The following is an 18081-nucleotide window of genomic DNA, read 5'->3' as shown; positions in this document are numbered from 1 at the left end:
ATAAAGGGCTGTATTTCCAACCATGCCACGCTCTTTTACACCCAGACGTTGCCGGAGCACCAGTCAGGAATGCTTGTGTGTGACAGCTTATGGCTGTTCCTCTTGACCCCCTGTACCTCTCCTCCAGCAGCGTCCTTTACTCCTTTACAAGGTGCTTGGAGGAGGAATGTGCATCATAAAATGGGACGTTCAAGCTTCTGATGCACAAACGCAATACAGGAGTCCCACATATCCAAGGGGGGACAGAGCCAGTGGATGGACTTTTTGATATAACCTCAAAATACATTTGTCAGAAATATTGCTCGATTTGAGCCTGCATAATTGAATAATGAAGATGTAGTATACGCACAATGAGAGCAAAGAACTATTACTCAGTGTATAGCATTGTATTTCATACTGTACCAGGGACTGCGAGAGAAACAAAGAGGGAGAGAGAGGAGTGATGGGACACAGCTTAGTGCTGCCATTGCCAGCTGTGTCAGTGTCAAAGGGCACAGATTCCTGATGCTCTGTATCTCGGTGTCTTACAGTCTAGTGTAACTGTGTCACTTCACCACGGATCTATCCTTTCTCTAAAACTAGCTCCAAAGGGATAAAAATGTATCTGTTATCATTTCATAAACGTATATACGGGGGGAACTTTAATAGGGGAGAGGTTAGGTTAAAACCACGATCACAGGGGGCCCAGAAATCATAGAGGCACCCCTGGGTGCAATTATTATTGTTGGAAATAAACACAATCCATTTTACTTTTACTTTAGACGGAACAATATTAACATTTAAATCCTTTGAGCGATTCTCAGTAGAATTTAAAATGATACAAAACAAGCAGTAAAATACAACCATCTACTAAAAAGGGTTTTTTATCATAAATACACATTTTTCGAACTACTCAAAGCTCAAAAATATTTCATCAGGTAAAAAAAGAAAATTTCTTAATCCTTATTCATTAATATAAATTCACTGGTTTAAAAAAAAAAGAATCCTAAAGTACATGCGACGCTTAAAACGTCTGGAATTATGAAATATAATTATTGTGTTGTTACAAGACAATGGCGCCCAAGGCCTTGGAATCAAAAAGGTTGAAATAATGGTGCAAATCACACCTATAGATGGCAGTGTAGGATTTACAACACTGTGAACACCAGATAGTACAGGTTGGGAGCCACATTGCAAAGGAAGAAAGAATCATTTATCTCGTTCTGTTCGTATGATTATGTAACATTCATGTATATTACATTATATAAAACATGCCCCTTTTTGTGCGTTATTACATAAATCCTCGCTCGATTAACACAGTGCTGCAGATGTTATTAATATTATGTTTGTTTGTTTGCAAACTTCACATTTTTCATTCTAAATTAAATTGTTAAATAGGTTCGTTTAACAAAAACTGCCTGTTTAAATGAGTGGGGCTGGACTTGACCGACCCCTGAACAGAATTCTGGAAGAGGTTCTACTGGAACCCACTGGACCAGATTCCAGCTGTAAAGTGGGTCAGAGGGAGAGAGCTCATCTTTCCACGGGAGTGAGTTTTACTGCAGGCATCTAACTTGTCACACAAGCACACAGGAAATAGATTATTAGCAATTACAACACAGGCACAGTTTAAAACTTCAAACCCAGAGTCGCAGGATTTTCAGAGTTCTAGAACTTCGGTGGAATCCGGAGGGCTTCGGGATGTCACTTGGGTGTTTTCTGAAAAGTTCTAGACTCCAACGCATTCCCCGGGCATTCCAGAGACTTTGTTGAATCGTATCTCCAGAGCTGTGTTGGATGCGGTACTGGCAAAAACAAACAGCGGCCGTGCGCTCAAACAACTGTCACAGCATGTCAAATGAGGCCTGCGTCTGCGTGCGGATCACTCGTGAGAACACAGAAAGAGATGCGTTTCTTGGGATGTGCATATCAGAGTAAACTATTCAAGGAAAATGCACCAGAGGAGAAACTCAACACTACTCTTCCGTGCCAGTCACATCGCTCTCGAGATCTATTCAAACAGCAGGATACTGTTAAGGGCTCAGTGGATGACGGGTTTCGTTTTAACCGAGGCCTTGGAGAAGCATTAGTGCGGAAATGGATCTCAGCTGCTAGAAACGAGCAGGTGGAGGGTAGAATTCGTAAAGATCAGCTGGTTCGATTCCAGCTGCTTGTTTTGAGCTGGTGTGGTGTGAGGGGGTGTGTGTGTATATATATATATATATATATATATATATATATATATATATATATATATATATATATATATATAACTTTTTTTCTTTTCTTTTTTTTACCAATGTGGTGCTGGACATAGCTCATACATTAAAATCCTCGTCATTTACTCAGTCATGTCATTCAAAACACGCATGACATTCTTGTGAAAGTGTTGTTAACGAAAATTAAACAAAACATAAAAATACGTTAAATAAACTATTAAAAATAAAAGGAGTTTCATGCCATAGAAGCTTTTTGTCTAAAAGGTTCCATAAAGAACCAATGACATCTGAAGTACATTTGTGTTTCATGAAAAATTACTTTGCTGCAAAGGAATGCTCTTCATATTATAAAAAGCTAGAGATTGTTCTTCATGAAACCAAAAATGATTCCTCTTAGCATCACTGTGAAGAAACTGTTAAGTATAGTGCATATAAAAAAAAAGTCCAAAAAAGACCCTAAATCGACTTTAATTATTAATAAACAAAAAATATATTTTTATGTGTTCTGCAGAAAGTACATATGAGGATAAGTGAATTACATTTTTTCTGTGAACTATCCATGTACTTCTAAATCTCCAATTTACACAGAAAAATATGAAAAATCAGACGAAATTATAAAATTCTTCCAACTTTAATCAGTTCAAAAAGTTTCACAACAAATGCAACACATAGTAAAGGGGGAAATTCACCATTGATAATCAGTATTTGGATTGGTACATTCTTCTTCCTAATGAGAATGTTGGCATTAATGCAGTTGTATCCCAAATAAACCCCTGCATTTTATTATTAGGACAGGACTTAAAGATAAAAATGAAAAAAAAAAATGCAAAAATACAAAATTAAATGTAAACTGAGATTTATTTTGCTCTAAGTAGTGTCCTGCAGCACTACAGCATGGTAAACAATGTAAATTAGTACAATTTGAAAAACTCCAAAGCAGTCTCTGAGTGAGTTAACATGAGCAGTTATAAAGGTGTAGCCTACAAGAACCCATAAATATTTCAACCACTTTTTTTTTTTAAACTTCAATTTAATGAAAGCTCACAAAAGGAGCAACCGTCCTCATTGAGGAAAACAAAAAACCTGATGTCGGCTTAGCGACAACACACACGCACGCTCTCACACCCACAACAAAACAGGACGAAACATCCGCGTGTTCCCATGATAGTAAAGATGCTGTACAGTAATGCTGATATGAACATGTAGAGGGGCTACTGAACACTCCTGTGCAGGAAAAAAAGCGAATGGAGTGTCGTTTCGAAACGCCACTCACAACCACAGCAGCATCGATCAGACAGTTCAACTCAGCGATCCGCTTCACATTCTGCTGAGAGCTACTTTAGTCCCGAACCACTTCATGCTGCTCACCCAACACACACGAATCACAGACCAATGAGCGCACAGCACCTCTGCTTACTCACCAATCACAGACATTCGTTGACATTCTCATAGGTTGGACCAGGTGCGTCGCTCACTGGCCCACACACACTGACAACCAGGTACCATCTACCCGCTGCCAGAATACATACAGCCCTCCGCAAACACAACAAACTGCACTCTGGTCTTTATATATAATATTCATGAACAAATACATGATGTGTGGAAGAAGAGGAGGAAATAGAAGGGAAGAGGGGCAACAAAAATAAAAGCCAGCACAAGCGAGTTAATTGTACAGATGTGACACTTCATGCACATTCGGATTACAGTGACCAAACGGAAAGCAGTTAACAATGGAAAGGTAATACGTAAAAGTGTCTGTATGAAACGCGTACTATGCAAATAGGGCCACTGGGTGACAGTATCTTTTACATATTGGCATTGTTTTGGTCAAGAGACAGCCAAGTGCGGAAATCGTCTCCTTGCAGGAAGAGCCTAAAGTACTCACACACACACACACACACACGCTTACGAGAAAACACACAGACAGCCCACAGAAGAGCAGCCACGACACTGCTTTAGTCGTGTGTTTAGTTTGTTTAGGAGTCAGCGCAGTGTGTGTGCTGGGCGTTTGCGTGCGAACTCAGTCGCACATCTCCTCTGGTATTTCGTGAGGATTGAGGATGCCAGGCACTGACATCTGCAGCTTGTGTTTCTCCTCCTGGGCCTGACGCAGTGACGCCTCCCTCTCCTCCAGGAACAGGTCCGAGGTGTCCTCACCAGCAAATTCCTACAGGTACACAGAGAAACGGGTAAGCATTTGTGCAGTCCGCTTTCCCTGACCGCTCTGCCAGAACGCTGTCATCTCTGCTATAATCGCTCTCTGCATCTCACACACACACCTTCTGTCCCCGTGCACTCCAGATGACCCATAGAGTTACACCATGCTTCACGATCCTTTAAAGGTCAAGTGACAGCACGCTCTCTCACACATCTCCATTTCCTGTACCACACACTCCCCGCCGAATAAATACTATTCCTACTGATATCCTAACATTTGCATATGGCAGATAAGACTTTATGAACAGTTATTATACGATCAACTACGGCTCTCAGTATCCTTGCAGCTCACCTTGATCTGTACAAGGAAATCCCTCAAGTGTTCCTTGAATGCTGGGATGTCTTGGTTTAAACTGAATAGGCCAGTAACAAATACTTTGACCTGGGCACTACAAAGAAGAAGAGAACAAACATGAAGTCAGACAAAAAATACTATTAAAACCAGACATAAACTCAAAAACTTCAAAAAAGGCTGCAGCTGTGGAACAAAAACACTTTTTAATTAATCTGAGAGCAAAATGCCTACTGAGAGACAGCAAGCTTATTCCAAAAAAATATGTTGTTCAACCAAATGCAAAAATCATCACAACTGCAATTGCTGTATTTACAGGGACCTATGTTTTCTTAAATAAAATAATAAAAATAAAAAAAAGTTACAATTTATTTTAAGATGTCCTTGTTACAGTGTAAATTCTGATTATGTAATATTAATACACATACTTATGACATGGTTATGATTAGGATTTAGTTTAGGGTTACTTGCATCATTTATTGTATATTATAATAATTACATGTAACATATAACAAAGACATTTTAAAATAAAGTGCATGTATCTCATGAACAGATGCAGTCTTTGGAGTGCACAAGCTTAAGGTGCACTGTGGGATACTCACTCTTGTAAGTGTGGAAAAGCTGATTTGAGCAAGTTGGCCACATACTCCTGAATAAACACTTGGTTGTTGACTGGGTTTGAGGGGTTTAGAGTTGCACTGATTTTTCCTTCTTCGACAAGGTTGAACATGTACGCCAGAATAGAAGCATGCATGGTCAATCCTGCAAGACAAATATGCAGACGTTGAACAAACAGAAAAAGATGCATTTATAGATTTAATCATATTCTGTCACTATATAAACTATATAAATACTAATTGCTATAAAAATGGATTTTAAAATATAACAGAAAAATAGTTACATTGATAAAAACTTAATACACACAATAACTACATGATTACACAGTGTCTTTAATGCAAGAGATAGAAGAGTGTGGCCAGAACTGACCAGCTGTATGTGATGTATCTGTGACGACAGAAAAGATGTGTTGTAGGATGTCACAGAAATATGTCTGATAGAAGCTCTGAGCTGCTGCTTCCTCCTGGGCCACGTTCTGCAGCAGTGTGTAGAGAATCTGAAGACCTGCATGACATATTTCATGGTACAGTTGTTGTATGCATGTTATGATAAATAATTAGGGTAAGCATTGCTTCAATAAATGCATTAGTGTTCTCACCAGTGTCTGCCACATTTCTCATAGTGTGTTTAAAAGCCCATATAATAGAGTCAAGCACAAGCTTAAACTGAGCTGGTGGGATGGCCAGGAATGCTGGGAAACAGTGAGAGTTCACCGCCTGCAGCAGGTAGAAGAAATGCGTCCGGTGTTCTGGATACTCTTCAAAATCCTAAAAAAATAATAAATAAATAAAATAAACCCATGTGCAAACAAGGAATATTACGCACTTTCTAAATAAATAAATAAAAAATTAAAAAGACTTTACAATAGAATAAAGAAACAAAATCTGGTTATAATACCTAATATTAAATATTTAGCACAGGGATTAATAATGGCAGCTTACTTTGTTGATCATGTTTAATGTGCACTCAAACACTGCATCAAATATCTGCGGGATCTCTCCAGTAATGTGTCCACCCAGTTTGTTTACGATTGTTGCCATGGTACTAAGCACTTCAGGTTCTCTTGCCGCTGGGACATTGCGCTGGTAATCAATAAGCACAGCATCCAACAGCGGAGGAACAAAATTCTCCCCCACCTGGCCAGACAAAAAAACCACACACATGCGCAGACAGGCTTAAAGGATGAGCGGATAAGTATGTGTTGTGTAAGGACAGCACTAATCTGAACAGGTCCAGACTGACAGACCTGAAGCAGGTATAACAGAATTATCTGCACAGATATACAAATACTGGATCTAACCCACACAAAGACATGAGATCTGAAAGCCTCAAGCTGCACTTGCTTCCCAGATAAGATGTAATGAACTGCTTGTAGGTAGTTGTTGCATAACATCACAAAATCTAGATTTCGTATTTAAAATTAGTTCAGTGTATCGTCTGGATTCTGTTACCGTCACTAGTTAACTTTAAATGTGCTGTGTCAAAGATTTAAAAGTAAAAATATGCTGCATGCATATTTTATATTTTAATAGCCTTCTATAATAATCTATAATGATTACAAAATGTTGTCAAAAAATAAAAGTTACTTCATGCTGCTGGTAACATTGTGACTATGATATTTTATTTTAAAAAGTAAAACAACTCATAAAACTTTATGAGAACGCTGTAAGAATGCAATACTGCAAGACATATTTTGTCAACTACAAATTTAACAGTTTGATTTTCTTTTCCACTTTCAGTACAGACCCTTTGCTTTAATAAAACTGATTTGTGTCTCACCATCTGTGGGTCATTGGAGCGGCTGACCCAGCCTGATATCAGCTTTAGAGTCTCTCTCTTCACTGTGCGCATGCTCCTGATTAGAGGCTGCTTTGTCACCATCTCACCTGTTTAAAACAGACAACAACAAATCAAATAAAGAGACAAACAGCACTTGCGGTTCTTCAGTGCAGTCAACTATCTAATGTTCACGCAAAAAAAAGAAAAAGGTTCAGAGAAATAATGACTTCCTCATTAGTAAGAATTATCTTTGGGCAACAATTTAGTTAAACTTCACTCATTCTGTTCTAGCTGCAGTGCTATATATAGCTGCTCAGACAGCCCTGAAATGGACTGCTGTTCACACATGCACATGGAGCTTAGCTCTGCAGCAGCCTTTTGTCTTCCAGCTGAGTGAGTTTGTGTAATCAAACTGGCTTCAGTTTAATGTGAATCCATCACCCTGAGATAACCAACAGAGATGCACATGCATAAGATAATTCTAAAACACATGCCCATCTATGATGAGAAACGCACCATTAGTTTGGATGGCAGCAGAGATGTTTTCACTGAGGCACTTGTATACATTTAGCATGTCCAGGTAGATTCGGCCCAGCTGAATAACAAAAGGGTGTCCAACAGCTTTACACGCTCTGACATTGGTCTTCAGGATGCTGCCCAACTGCTTTACTGTCTCTGGGTCCTTCAGGATGTCCACATTCTACAGCAGGATAACAGCATTCATTCAAGGTCAGTTTCAAAAAAATTTGGGGGAAAAAACAAACATAAGCAAAATCAAAACACACCTTGGTGGCCTGCTGAATGATGCTATCCCACACCTGGTTGGGTAACAACATGTACTTTTCTATAAGGTGTTCCTGTACAGCCTGGTCAGTCTGTGCTCCAATCATGTAGCCGACAGCTTCGTAAAATGTATGCACCTGAGAACAGCAAATGGTCACGCTGCAACATTTCCCCAAAAGCTATATATAAAGCACATTGTGTCACAACAACACACAGAGCAGGCTAACTGAGATGGATGGGGTTATTATTTGGTACCTGCTGGGGCTGGAGGTCACAGATGATGGTGTTGATGTTGTTGAGGATCTCATCAATGAAGGGCATCACCTCTCCCACCTGCACCTGCACAAAATGCCTCCTGCACTTCTGAGCAATCTTAATGAAAGTGTCACACGCCATGTCCTGCACTCCATCATGAGTTTCTATGAAGAAAGAAAGCTAAAATATTACTAAGAGAATATAAGATTATATATATAAGAGAACATGATCTCCTCGTAATCAAGCTGAAATTAGAAGTTCATATATATATATACACACACACACACACACACACACACACACATATACATACATACATAAAAATAAAACCAGAGCTGCTTCATAACTGAATCAAATGCAGCACGGCTGTGTATGTGTTATCAAATGTGACATCAAATCTGCTTCTATTTAAAGATCAATCCAAATATATTACAGCTGCACACAGATGCAAATGCCTGATTCTATTCTAAGACTCAAAGACTTTGTGACTCACCATGCATAAACTCAAACAATTTGTTGACAACAGTCTTAAGGAATTTCCAGTGTGCACGTAGGAACCGTGGATACTGGCCCACTATGTACATGATGTTGGAGGCAATGATGGCCTTGTTATCCTTCCCTCTTTTCTGCTCACATAGACCTAGCAAGTCCTGTAGATCACAGGGGCACATTATTACAGTTCTAGTTTTACAATACAAGACCTTGGATCTTTGAATTGTAGGATCTCTGCACCTTAATGACAGTGACAAGGAAGCGTTTCTCATCTTCTTCGTGCATGGCTCCACTGATGGAACCAATGGCCCAGCACAACGTGTTCAAGTTCTTCCAGGACCACTCAGTACCGTTCACCTGATTATGAAGCTTTTCTGTCATAATACGCTCTGTATCGGCATAGTCCAGATGGGTAAGATAAACTGTAGAGAGAAAAATATAAACTTAGTGGCCAAAACCTATGCATTTATAATATAAGGGAGCAGAACTCTCACCAAGCGTCTCCCTCATGTTCTTGTAGAGGTTAATGGAGTCTGTGTCCTTCATGAACTCCCGAACCACCTCCCCCTGATCATTCTCCACCACCAGCACCTCCTCTGGCTTGGCCATGCGACTCACCATTAACAAACGTACCTGCAGGACAATAACACAAACATCCTTATAGTTTCTATTTAAAATTGCCACTTCAGGTAAAATTTCTTCTTGAACCTTCTGTTTGTGAGCCAACCTTAGACAGCACCGGCAGATATAGCTGTCTGCGGGGCGGTACATCGAAGTGTTGGCTCCCTGAGAGGAGAGGAGAGGTGGATGTTGAGAAAGGACTCTCTCTGTAAAGCTCAGCTGCCAGGTGGTTCCAGTACTCCAAACAGATCTTAAAGATCTCCGTCTCCTCCACCTCGGACACCAGCAACATGTAATGTAGAGCCTAAACAGACACACAAACAGGGCCTTAAAACATTGGCATCTGTGACTGAAACAGATTCTCCATAACTATATGATGTTTTGTCCATGAGTGTTTACCTCCATAAGAGTCTCTCTGAGGTTCAGCCTCTTTTCTATCAGCTGTCCGTGTTCTTTGAGGAAGGTGCAGAGGAAGAGGCTGAGGTTCTGAATGAAGTTTTGCTCATCATCTTTACCATTTGCATACGCCAATCGAATGTTGGTGTTCAAAGGAAGCATCTTCAAATAACAAAATAGAGCATGAGACTGGCCCAAAAGCATCTGATATATGAGCACTATAGAGACTATAGAATTACCTGTTTGAGCTGCATCATGGTCAGAGTGAAGAGACTGACAAACTGCTCCTCATACTGGCTGACGCTGACTCCTGCTATCTCAGTCAAGCACTTCAGCGTCACGTTGTGAAACATCGGCACATTTAAAAACTACAGATCAATCCAACAGAGAATAGGGGTCAACAATTAGCCACTGCTTTGTAAGTGTTAAATACAATCTTTGCAGTTATACTTGCATTACTACGTAACTGTATTTCATTGTACAACAAAAACAGAAGCTACTAATCCAGTTATTTAACTATTGTCTGGTATATTCGACTAATTCACGCAAGCTGCAGTCTAAGATTTTTTTTTTTTAATAAACAATTTTGTATTGGATAATATCAGGTACACAAGAAATTATCTGTCAAAAAACAGCAAAAGAATTCTACTACAGCCAAGTATGTAAGAATAAGAAAATCTCCAGGTATGTTACCTTGTACACCAGAGTACTGATGAGTTTGGTTTCAAAGATATAGCCCAAGGGAATCCAGTTGAGAAACCTCAGCAGAGTTTCTAATGTAGCATGCACAAGTGGAGCATTCTGGGAATTTTCCTAAAATTGTGTGGAAAGAAATAAGCCTTTAGGCCACTAAAACTAACATATTGTTTGTTGCGCATATAAAGGTGATCATTAAAATCACAAACTAAAACAATATACTGAGTGTGTGTGTGCTTAAATGGAAATATTTGTTCTTGTATGCAAGAAACAATATGAAAACAGCACATACCATCACAAACTGGCACAATTGGAATATCTGGGAGAACTCATTGCACATGCTGCGGATAGAAATAAGACCACAAAACAATGTGGGTTAGTCAGGAACAGGTAATGTGAACGTGAACTCATTCTCTACATTAAATATTTTTAATACCATCATACCTGTCTTTCAGGTGTTTTGCTTTTACTTGTGTCATCTGACCACTGGAGAAGTCAAACACCTCCTCACTGAGGAGCTTAAGAATGATCATATTGTTCTGGCAAAGGCTCTCACTGGTGCGGCTCGCTCCAACAATATCGCTGATAAATGTAGGCCAGTGTTTCGGCCACTCCTGCTTCAGTATCTAAACACAAAAACATCAATTAAAGCATTACGCAAACTGGAAGGTAAAAGACATTTTCATTGCAGTCATCAAATACACACACACACATCATTATGTTATGTGACATTTACTGCTGTTCATAAACCTGTAGCTATGAATATCTAATGTAAAGTTAAACAAACCTCACCTGTACTAGTATCATGTTGAGTTTTCCAATGTACACTTTCTCTTTCTGAAAAGAGCCAGAGCATAGCATAAACCAGACAGCCGGACAGAAACCACAGGAAGACCGTAAACAAAATAAGTGGAAGTTCACTGACCTCAACATTGGCTGCATCTGATGATGTCTTGATAATGAGGCCCACAACATACTTTTTAATGCCTGAAATAAAGCAGAGCAGCAAAGAGCGTCAATGCATACAGTAAAGGAGCACAAAACCCCAAGAGCTCTCCATCCAGATGAAAGAAGCTTGTCTCAGAGGACTTGTTATCTGTTCATCTACAGATCTGCATCAGCATATTAAAGATTTGCTGCCTTTCTCACATTTGCAGAAACAAGAACACTACTTGAAATTAAAATTGAAAAGTGAAATGTTTTAAAGTGAATGATGCAACGATGACTGAATATCAAATACTGCTTAATTTAACACACACAAAAAAATAATAATAAAAAATGATATATACAGCGAAACTATAAATGTTATGCCACAGTATTTATGCTATTTTCTTTCCCCTTTCGGTGTCTACAGCATTAGTCAAACTAGCCAAAATCTTTGTGTAATATTCTATTTATTCATTTGGCTGGGTGCAGACTGACAGCTCATACAGGGACATGTTTTGGACATTGAGACATCAATATTGTTTACAAGTATCTAAGATATGATTCATTACGAATTGAAAAATCTTACATCACATTTTTCATTTCATGTGATCTTCCACAGAGCAGATTCTGTTTTTCTTTTTTCCGGAAACAGATGAACATTAAGCTGAGCAGACGACCCTCCATGCATTTTTAAAAGGGGAATTCAGCTCAACTTGGCAATCACACACTTGATTCTAATGAATGTGTTGGCTTGCTATAAACATCTTGAAGAGTCAAGTCCATCGCAGAGTGAACTGTTTACTTCTACATTTCAATGATCCCTTCACCGCTTGTCCAAATCCAGCCTTTGAGCTGCTTATGACTTAAGAATTGATTTAGACTGAGCTATGAATTACTTGTGGTGAGGGGAATTCTTGTGAGTCAGTCTTACCTTCACACTGGTTTCTGGGCAAAATCTTCCATCTTGTTTTAATAACTGTTTCCAGAATCTGCAGAGCATAGTACTGTAATGCCAAAAGAACAAATCAAGAGTTAATGATTCAAACATTAACCAGCCAATCTGCCAGAGGTGTACAATTACACAAGGAAAACAAAAAAAAAATTGCTCTTAACTTTGACTGCCTAACAACACTCTTTGGTTTATTTCAAATTAATTCAGATTCAAAAACAAAAACAAACGAACAAAAAAAACACATCATGCAGATTTGACTTCAGTAAGAATTTTATTATATTCAAAAACAGAACCAAAAAAAAAAAAAAAAATCCATAATCCCCCATCAAAACTATACAATGTTTGTATGGGATTCTGCAGAGGTTTTGCTGTTTCTGGCCATGTCACACCAGAATGTGAAAGACAGGAAAGAAGATGTTAATGGCAAACAGCTAATGGTTTGATTCTGTGCCCGGCCACAACAAGGCAAGCAACTTGGGGGAGCAACGCAACGACTGTTTCCCAAAAAGAGTCAACAGCCACTCACAAGGCTTTAATCATCAGTGCTATGTTTCCCGTTGGTCAAATAAAGAACAAATCCCTTTCTGTCTTTATGCGACACTACTGTTTTCACCGGAAACTGGTGTGGGTCTCAGGAACAGCAAGACGCACCACAGGATTGGGTCTATAGACTGCCTTAAGATGTTTTAAAAACTGCTCTTAAAAGGGCATTCATGGTGCATTAGTGTTCTTGTTATGGTCACTAGTGTTATTTGGATTAACAGCATTTCAACTGTAGGGATTAATGAGAAAAGAGAAAAAAATGTTAATGTGTTAAAGCAAAACAGGGAATACAGGTCACATACTAAGTGAGGATTTTAAAGGTGAGGCCTGGAGAAGTAGGTTACTTGTATACAGACATGTTTAACCCTGTAAAAAAAAAATCACCAGGATCCTTTCACCTTTAAGTTTTCATAGATCGATAAATAAATAAATGAAGGCAAGACAGAAAAACATTGCAACCTCACACAAAGCATCAAGCATCAAACTGCTCACATGTGATGTTGCAATATGTTTTGGTGTATGACCGAGACAAGAAAATAGGGTAGACTAGGGTAGAGGAAGAATGCTTGTTGGGAAAAAAGGGGAACCAGCACACAGAGACACTGATGATCCCTACAGTGGAAATAACTGTTACTATCCATAACTGAGGTTAAAAAGGGGGTAAACTGCCTGCCTATCTCCCTGCCGTCTCTGAGCTCCATATGAGGCATGTGCAGTGTGAATGGAGGCACAGCAGAATTGAGAGTAAGGGAATGAAAAGGTAGACCTTGTGGAGGCCTGCCGCCAAAGCCTAGCTGTGTCAAGGTGCACAGGAAGACACACCCCTTTTCGTCCTATTACAAGCAATCAACATAATGGAACATTGTGATTAATATCAAATATGAACAACTTCAATTAATTGTCTTTTGTTTGCTTTTTCACCTACAAAAAAGGCTGTAAATAAATTAAGCAAAAAGCCAAATGTTCAAAAGCACTTTAATGTGCTCTTTCTGTATTTTGCTTGATGAATTTAGACAAATTCAAAGAATTTACCTGCTCTGTATATTTTCCTGTCTGTTCTTCTAGAGCCCTCACTTTTGGGCCATTATCATTTTGAAATTACAGATACTGTTGATAAACCAACTCAAACATTAGTAATGACCAGAGTGTTAAGAGCAATCTTAAAAGGCAAGCAGACGGCAAAATGGGTCAGCAGTACTTTGAGGAAGTCTATTAACACACCGAGGAAGACAATTCATCCCACATACTACACTGTTCACACACTACTAAATGATTTTACATTCAGTCTACACACTAGAAAGTAAACAAAAACACTACATTGATATGAACTATGGGATTACGCAGTTTACCAATGCAGAAATTATGCTTCAGTGTACTTGAAATTCTACACTATGCATTAAAAAAGGAAAACAAACAAAATGAAATAAGCGTTTTATACATCATGACCCTAAACAGTCAGTCATTAACACCTCTGGCTGCTGTGCAGATGGAGGTACTGAGGTATTTCACCATCAACCGAGGATCCTCACACACCAATTTTAACTATGACTTTGCTTGACCAGGGCAAGGATGTGAAGAGAGGTGTAGGAAAATGTGATCTCACACTTGTACAGAGGAATCTGTTTTTGGCAGGATGCTAAGCAACCCCAATACACTTAAGAAATGGGTATTGCTGATTTGAAGGGAAAGAAAACAAAATTGTGTTCCTGTATAATGTGTGATAAGAGATCAGATCTTCCTCAAAGTATAGAAACCATGACCCTCCACCTGAGTAAGTTGGGACTCAGCTTACTTTGGTGTTCATATTCTGAGAAAACTCCAGAATAGTGTCAACACGTGTCCAAGCGTCTGGGTGCTCCTTCAAATGAGTCAGCACCTCCTGGGCCATTCTTTGCTAAAATAGAGAAACAATTGTCAGAACTTTCACTATAACAACAACAACAAAAAGTGGATAAATATTAATGATGCCAGTGCATACAGTGGTGTATAAATGCACACATGTATGCATACTTGTATATGTGCGTTCTGCTACCTAATATAATTTTTTGTAGAAATGGTGATATTTCTTTTCAAGATTCTTTACTGAAGTTCAAAAGAACAGAAATCTTTTGTAGCATCGTAAATGTGTTATTGTCACTTCTGTTCAATGTAATTGGTCCTTCCTTTTTTTTTTTGGTACTGTACTTCACCTGTTTGTGAAAAATCTTACTCACCTGTGGCCCAACCCCATGGTACAGACAGTTGACCACATTATCCAGCAGGTTGATATCCAGTTTCTGGTTAAAGTCCAGCAGCTGTCTGGCTGCGTGGTCGGCTAACATTGTCATAATTGCTGGCATAGAGCTCTGTGGGTGACAGGGAGGAAACATCCAGCAGGGGCAAAGTCAAGTGAAATGAACATTTGGGTTCACAAATCCAAACAGCTGACCGTCACCCCCCTCCCTCGACCCAGGACCATCCAAAAAGCCTTATATGACCTGGCCTGCCAACACGCCAATGCCATCTAAAGGGTTTAATCCTCAATAACAATGGGATAGGTGGGTGGTGCGATAAAGGTAACATGCTTGCGGAATGAATATCCTAATATGTCCGAGAAACAAGGGCCACTCACTGGGCTCGTGATCACATGAGCCATTATTCTCTGAATGAGACCACGTGCTAGGCAGCCCTTTCGCTGACGTCATTCTGTTTACATATAACACAAGAGACTTACCGAGCTCTCCAAACTTTTTTTTTTACTCGTTTCGAGCATTTATAAGACCGCGAGACTTAAATAATGCTTACATACGGTTTGAAGGGCACTTGAAAGGCCAACGCTCAAGCTAATTCAATTTGCACCCCGGAGCCAAACTATTGCGTAACGAGGTAAGCATTACGGCCAAGAACCCAGAAGAAAAAAAAAAAAAAAAAGTTTGGCATTGGAAGAAATTTCAAGAATTGGACACGACACAGTCGGGCTTTGTAGGACCACGGGTCTCTCCGGCCTAAATAAAGCGATGGTGCCATAACCAGTCCTCTGTACTGCGCAACCTGTTGATTTACCCGCCTTTTCCACACCTCACCTTGTTTCATTCACTAAGCAATGGCCACAATAGGACCCGTCTCCTAACACAGAGCTACTTATCAGCTGGTTTCACGCACACGTCTTCAAAACATAACTGGGTTGGACTAAGATGCACGCAGAGGAGCGCAACAACGCGCTAACTTATTACCGATGCTGTCGCTGTAGCTCGTTTAGCCACGTTTACGCGTTAAACGCCTAATAACGCAGCGCTTTACATACGGTGGCAACAATTCCGCATGCATGCTATCGTACTAATGCGCTTAAATGGACGGCAAGGCAAATGCTTTAGTGCGCAACTGACATTAAAAACGGTCAAGAGAGCACCTTGCCCATAACAAACACCGACGTTTCTGACGGTCTACACCCGTCTCGGATGACTTCTACGGGGGTGACTTTGCAAGGATCTCCCTCCCTGACTCCAGAGCAACCCCTCCCACCAACAGCATGCTCTGCACCCTTCACCTGAAAGCTCTGCAGGCTTTACTAGCAGTTAAACCAGGTAAGAAATAGACCGCGTTTTTATATGCCGTTAATTCTTCAAACGAACGCTACAGCTCCACAATCGTCCTGAATGAATTTCGCGATTGAATTTTGCTCGCTGAAACAACACCGCGCGGATGGTTAGCCGTTAGTAGCTAGTGATGTTTTGTGGCTGTTTTGACGTTACGTGAGATACCGACGATTGTTAAAAAAGGACAAAACCCTGATACATTATTCAGTCGAGCGTCACACCAGTGCTGAACACGAGCCATCACGCAACACGCCCGCAACATCCCTCATAAACCCTCGGCAGCAAATCCATTTCACTTTCTCTCGACCTTAACCTCCATACGTGCAATTTCTAGGCATTTCTACACAATCTCACAGCATCATCATTCTCCACAGAGCACAAACCAACCCAAGCACTCTAGCTGCAAGTTTTCACCCCGTATTTACCTACCTAAAGTCCAAGCCTTTGAGTGAAAGAAGGTGGGCTTGTCTGCCAGAGTTGCTAAAATTATGTTTATTTGATCCAGTATCGTTGGTGCCTGGTTTGTACACGCTTTCTGGCTTTAGGATGAGCCGTTGACTGGCCAGTCACACTATTCCTCTGTGAAGACTACACGAGCTAGTTGCTTGATATAAGGACCACTAGGATGTGAATTCCGCACCAACAATCACGGCGAGTTCTGTATTTTCTCAGTCCGGTTCATTTTACGAAACAAAGTTAACCTTAATTAAGAAATGTGCTCTGTACTGAAGTATATTTTGCACCAGGGCGGTATTAGAGACTGAGCCTGTGCCTCTTCTTCTCACAAGCAACAAACTCGTAACCGGTTGAAACCGGTTCAGACTGGGAGATTCCATCTCGGTTTAGTTTTCAGCCGATGGCGCCGCGAAAAGTTTGGATTAACGTCACGCCCATGAAGGCTTGCCATTGGACGCAGCGTTGCTAAGCACGTCCTTACTGGTGGTCCATTGGACGACGCGCACGTCGATCAATCTCAACTCTTTCGAGCGCCCACGCGACCGCTCCGCCCGTTTAGAGAAAAAGAAGGCGAGCAAACTGCGTGCAGAGTGGACTTGTAATTTGCGATAATATTACGCTCGTTTGTTATTTGGTTGTTCGTGGCTTTCGCAAGGAAAATTAAGTTACGTTGCGAATTTTGCGAGGCTTTTCCGACAAACAGCCGCGTTTATATATTCCGCGAGCTTTAAATGAGCGGTTTATTGGTGTTCGACAACGGCGATCGCTTGGTAATTGTGTGCGGGATCGGAAAAATGAAGATCACGTTGGACTAAAGGAGATCGAGGGCATCGAGTCCGTGAGGCGGATGTTGGAGCTTGTACTTGTGCTGATTGTAAGCTGGTAATTTTCCACGAGCCACGAAGGGGAGTGGTTGTTCAGAGTCAGGGTATGATACGCATGGCATGGGTCAGAGCCTGATACAATTGGCCTGCGATGGTCTCCATAAACTTAACTACCGCGAAGTTAACTCCAGTATGGCAGTGATGTATTACAAACGCATCGAATCACTCGAAAACATAATAATAAACTGTTCTTGTGGCGCTTCATAGAGACGTCAAACGCTTGCGCGCTCCCCTCCTCCTCTCTTGCAAGTCACGTGACGCAACGCCACTTAAACGTCAGTTGATGGAAAAATACTGGATTTTGTGTGTGCAAACTACTGTAGTGTCTGTACCGAACAAAGAATGAGAAAAAGAATACATTGTCCTGCAGTCAAGAAGTCATTCATGCTCATGCATT

At 40.3% G+C, this 18081-nt stretch overlaps 1 protein-coding gene across 2 annotated transcripts; it reads right to left on the bottom strand.

The window, feature by feature from the left end:
• Positions 1-2813: 2813 nt before the first annotated feature.
• On the bottom strand, positions 2814-17134 carry xpo1b (exportin 1 (CRM1 homolog, yeast) b). Of its 2 annotated transcripts, XM_043262505.1 has the most exons (25): positions 16774-17134; positions 14983-15114; positions 14562-14663; positions 12206-12278; positions 11273-11334; positions 11140-11184; positions 10792-10973; positions 10640-10688; positions 10345-10464; positions 9891-10019; positions 9655-9813; positions 9362-9559; positions 9129-9267; positions 8875-9056; positions 8636-8792; positions 8143-8306; positions 7890-8024; positions 7621-7804; positions 7105-7211; positions 6267-6461; positions 5924-6092; positions 5695-5829; positions 5310-5469; positions 4708-4804; positions 2814-4365 (listed from the first exon to the last, which is right to left on the bottom strand). In XM_043262505.1, exons 2-25 carry the CDS (start codon positions 15106-15108, stop codon positions 4219-4221), a joined length of 3216 nt encoding a protein of 1071 aa, XP_043118440.1. In that variant the 5' UTR covers positions 15109-15114; positions 16774-17134; the 3' UTR covers positions 2814-4218. The 2 variants fall into 2 exon arrangements, with proteins under 2 accessions (XP_043118440.1, XP_043118441.1); XM_043262506.1 differs by lacking the exons at positions 14562-14663; positions 14983-15114; positions 16774-17134 and adding exons at positions 13536-13602; positions 13802-13855.
• Positions 17135-18081: the final 947 nt, after the last annotated feature.

This window comes from Puntigrus tetrazona, chromosome 17 (assembly GCF_018831695.1).
Source record: "Puntigrus tetrazona isolate hp1 chromosome 17, ASM1883169v1, whole genome shotgun sequence".
Lineage (NCBI taxonomy): Eukaryota > Metazoa > Chordata > Actinopteri > Cypriniformes > Cyprinidae > Puntigrus > Puntigrus tetrazona.
The sequence above is the reverse complement of the archived record's forward strand: the minus strand, read 5'-3'. Positions and strand labels throughout refer to the sequence as shown.

What these genes read in the sequence shown, in the direction of transcription:
- xpo1b (XM_043262505.1), bottom strand. Translation starts at nt 15,108, where the DNA reads ATGCCAGCAATTATGACAATGTTAGCCGACCACGCAGCCAGACAGCTG. An exon ending in CCATGATGCAGCTCAAACAG is followed by an intron (nt 9,814 to 9,890) that starts GTAATTCTATAG and finishes TGTTATTTGAAG; the next exon opens with ATGCTTCCTTTGAACACCAA. An exon ending in TGCTGCCATCCAAACTAATG is followed by an intron (nt 7,212 to 7,620) that starts GTGCGTTTCTCA and finishes TGTTTTAAACAG; the next exon opens with GTGAGATGGTGACAAAGCAG.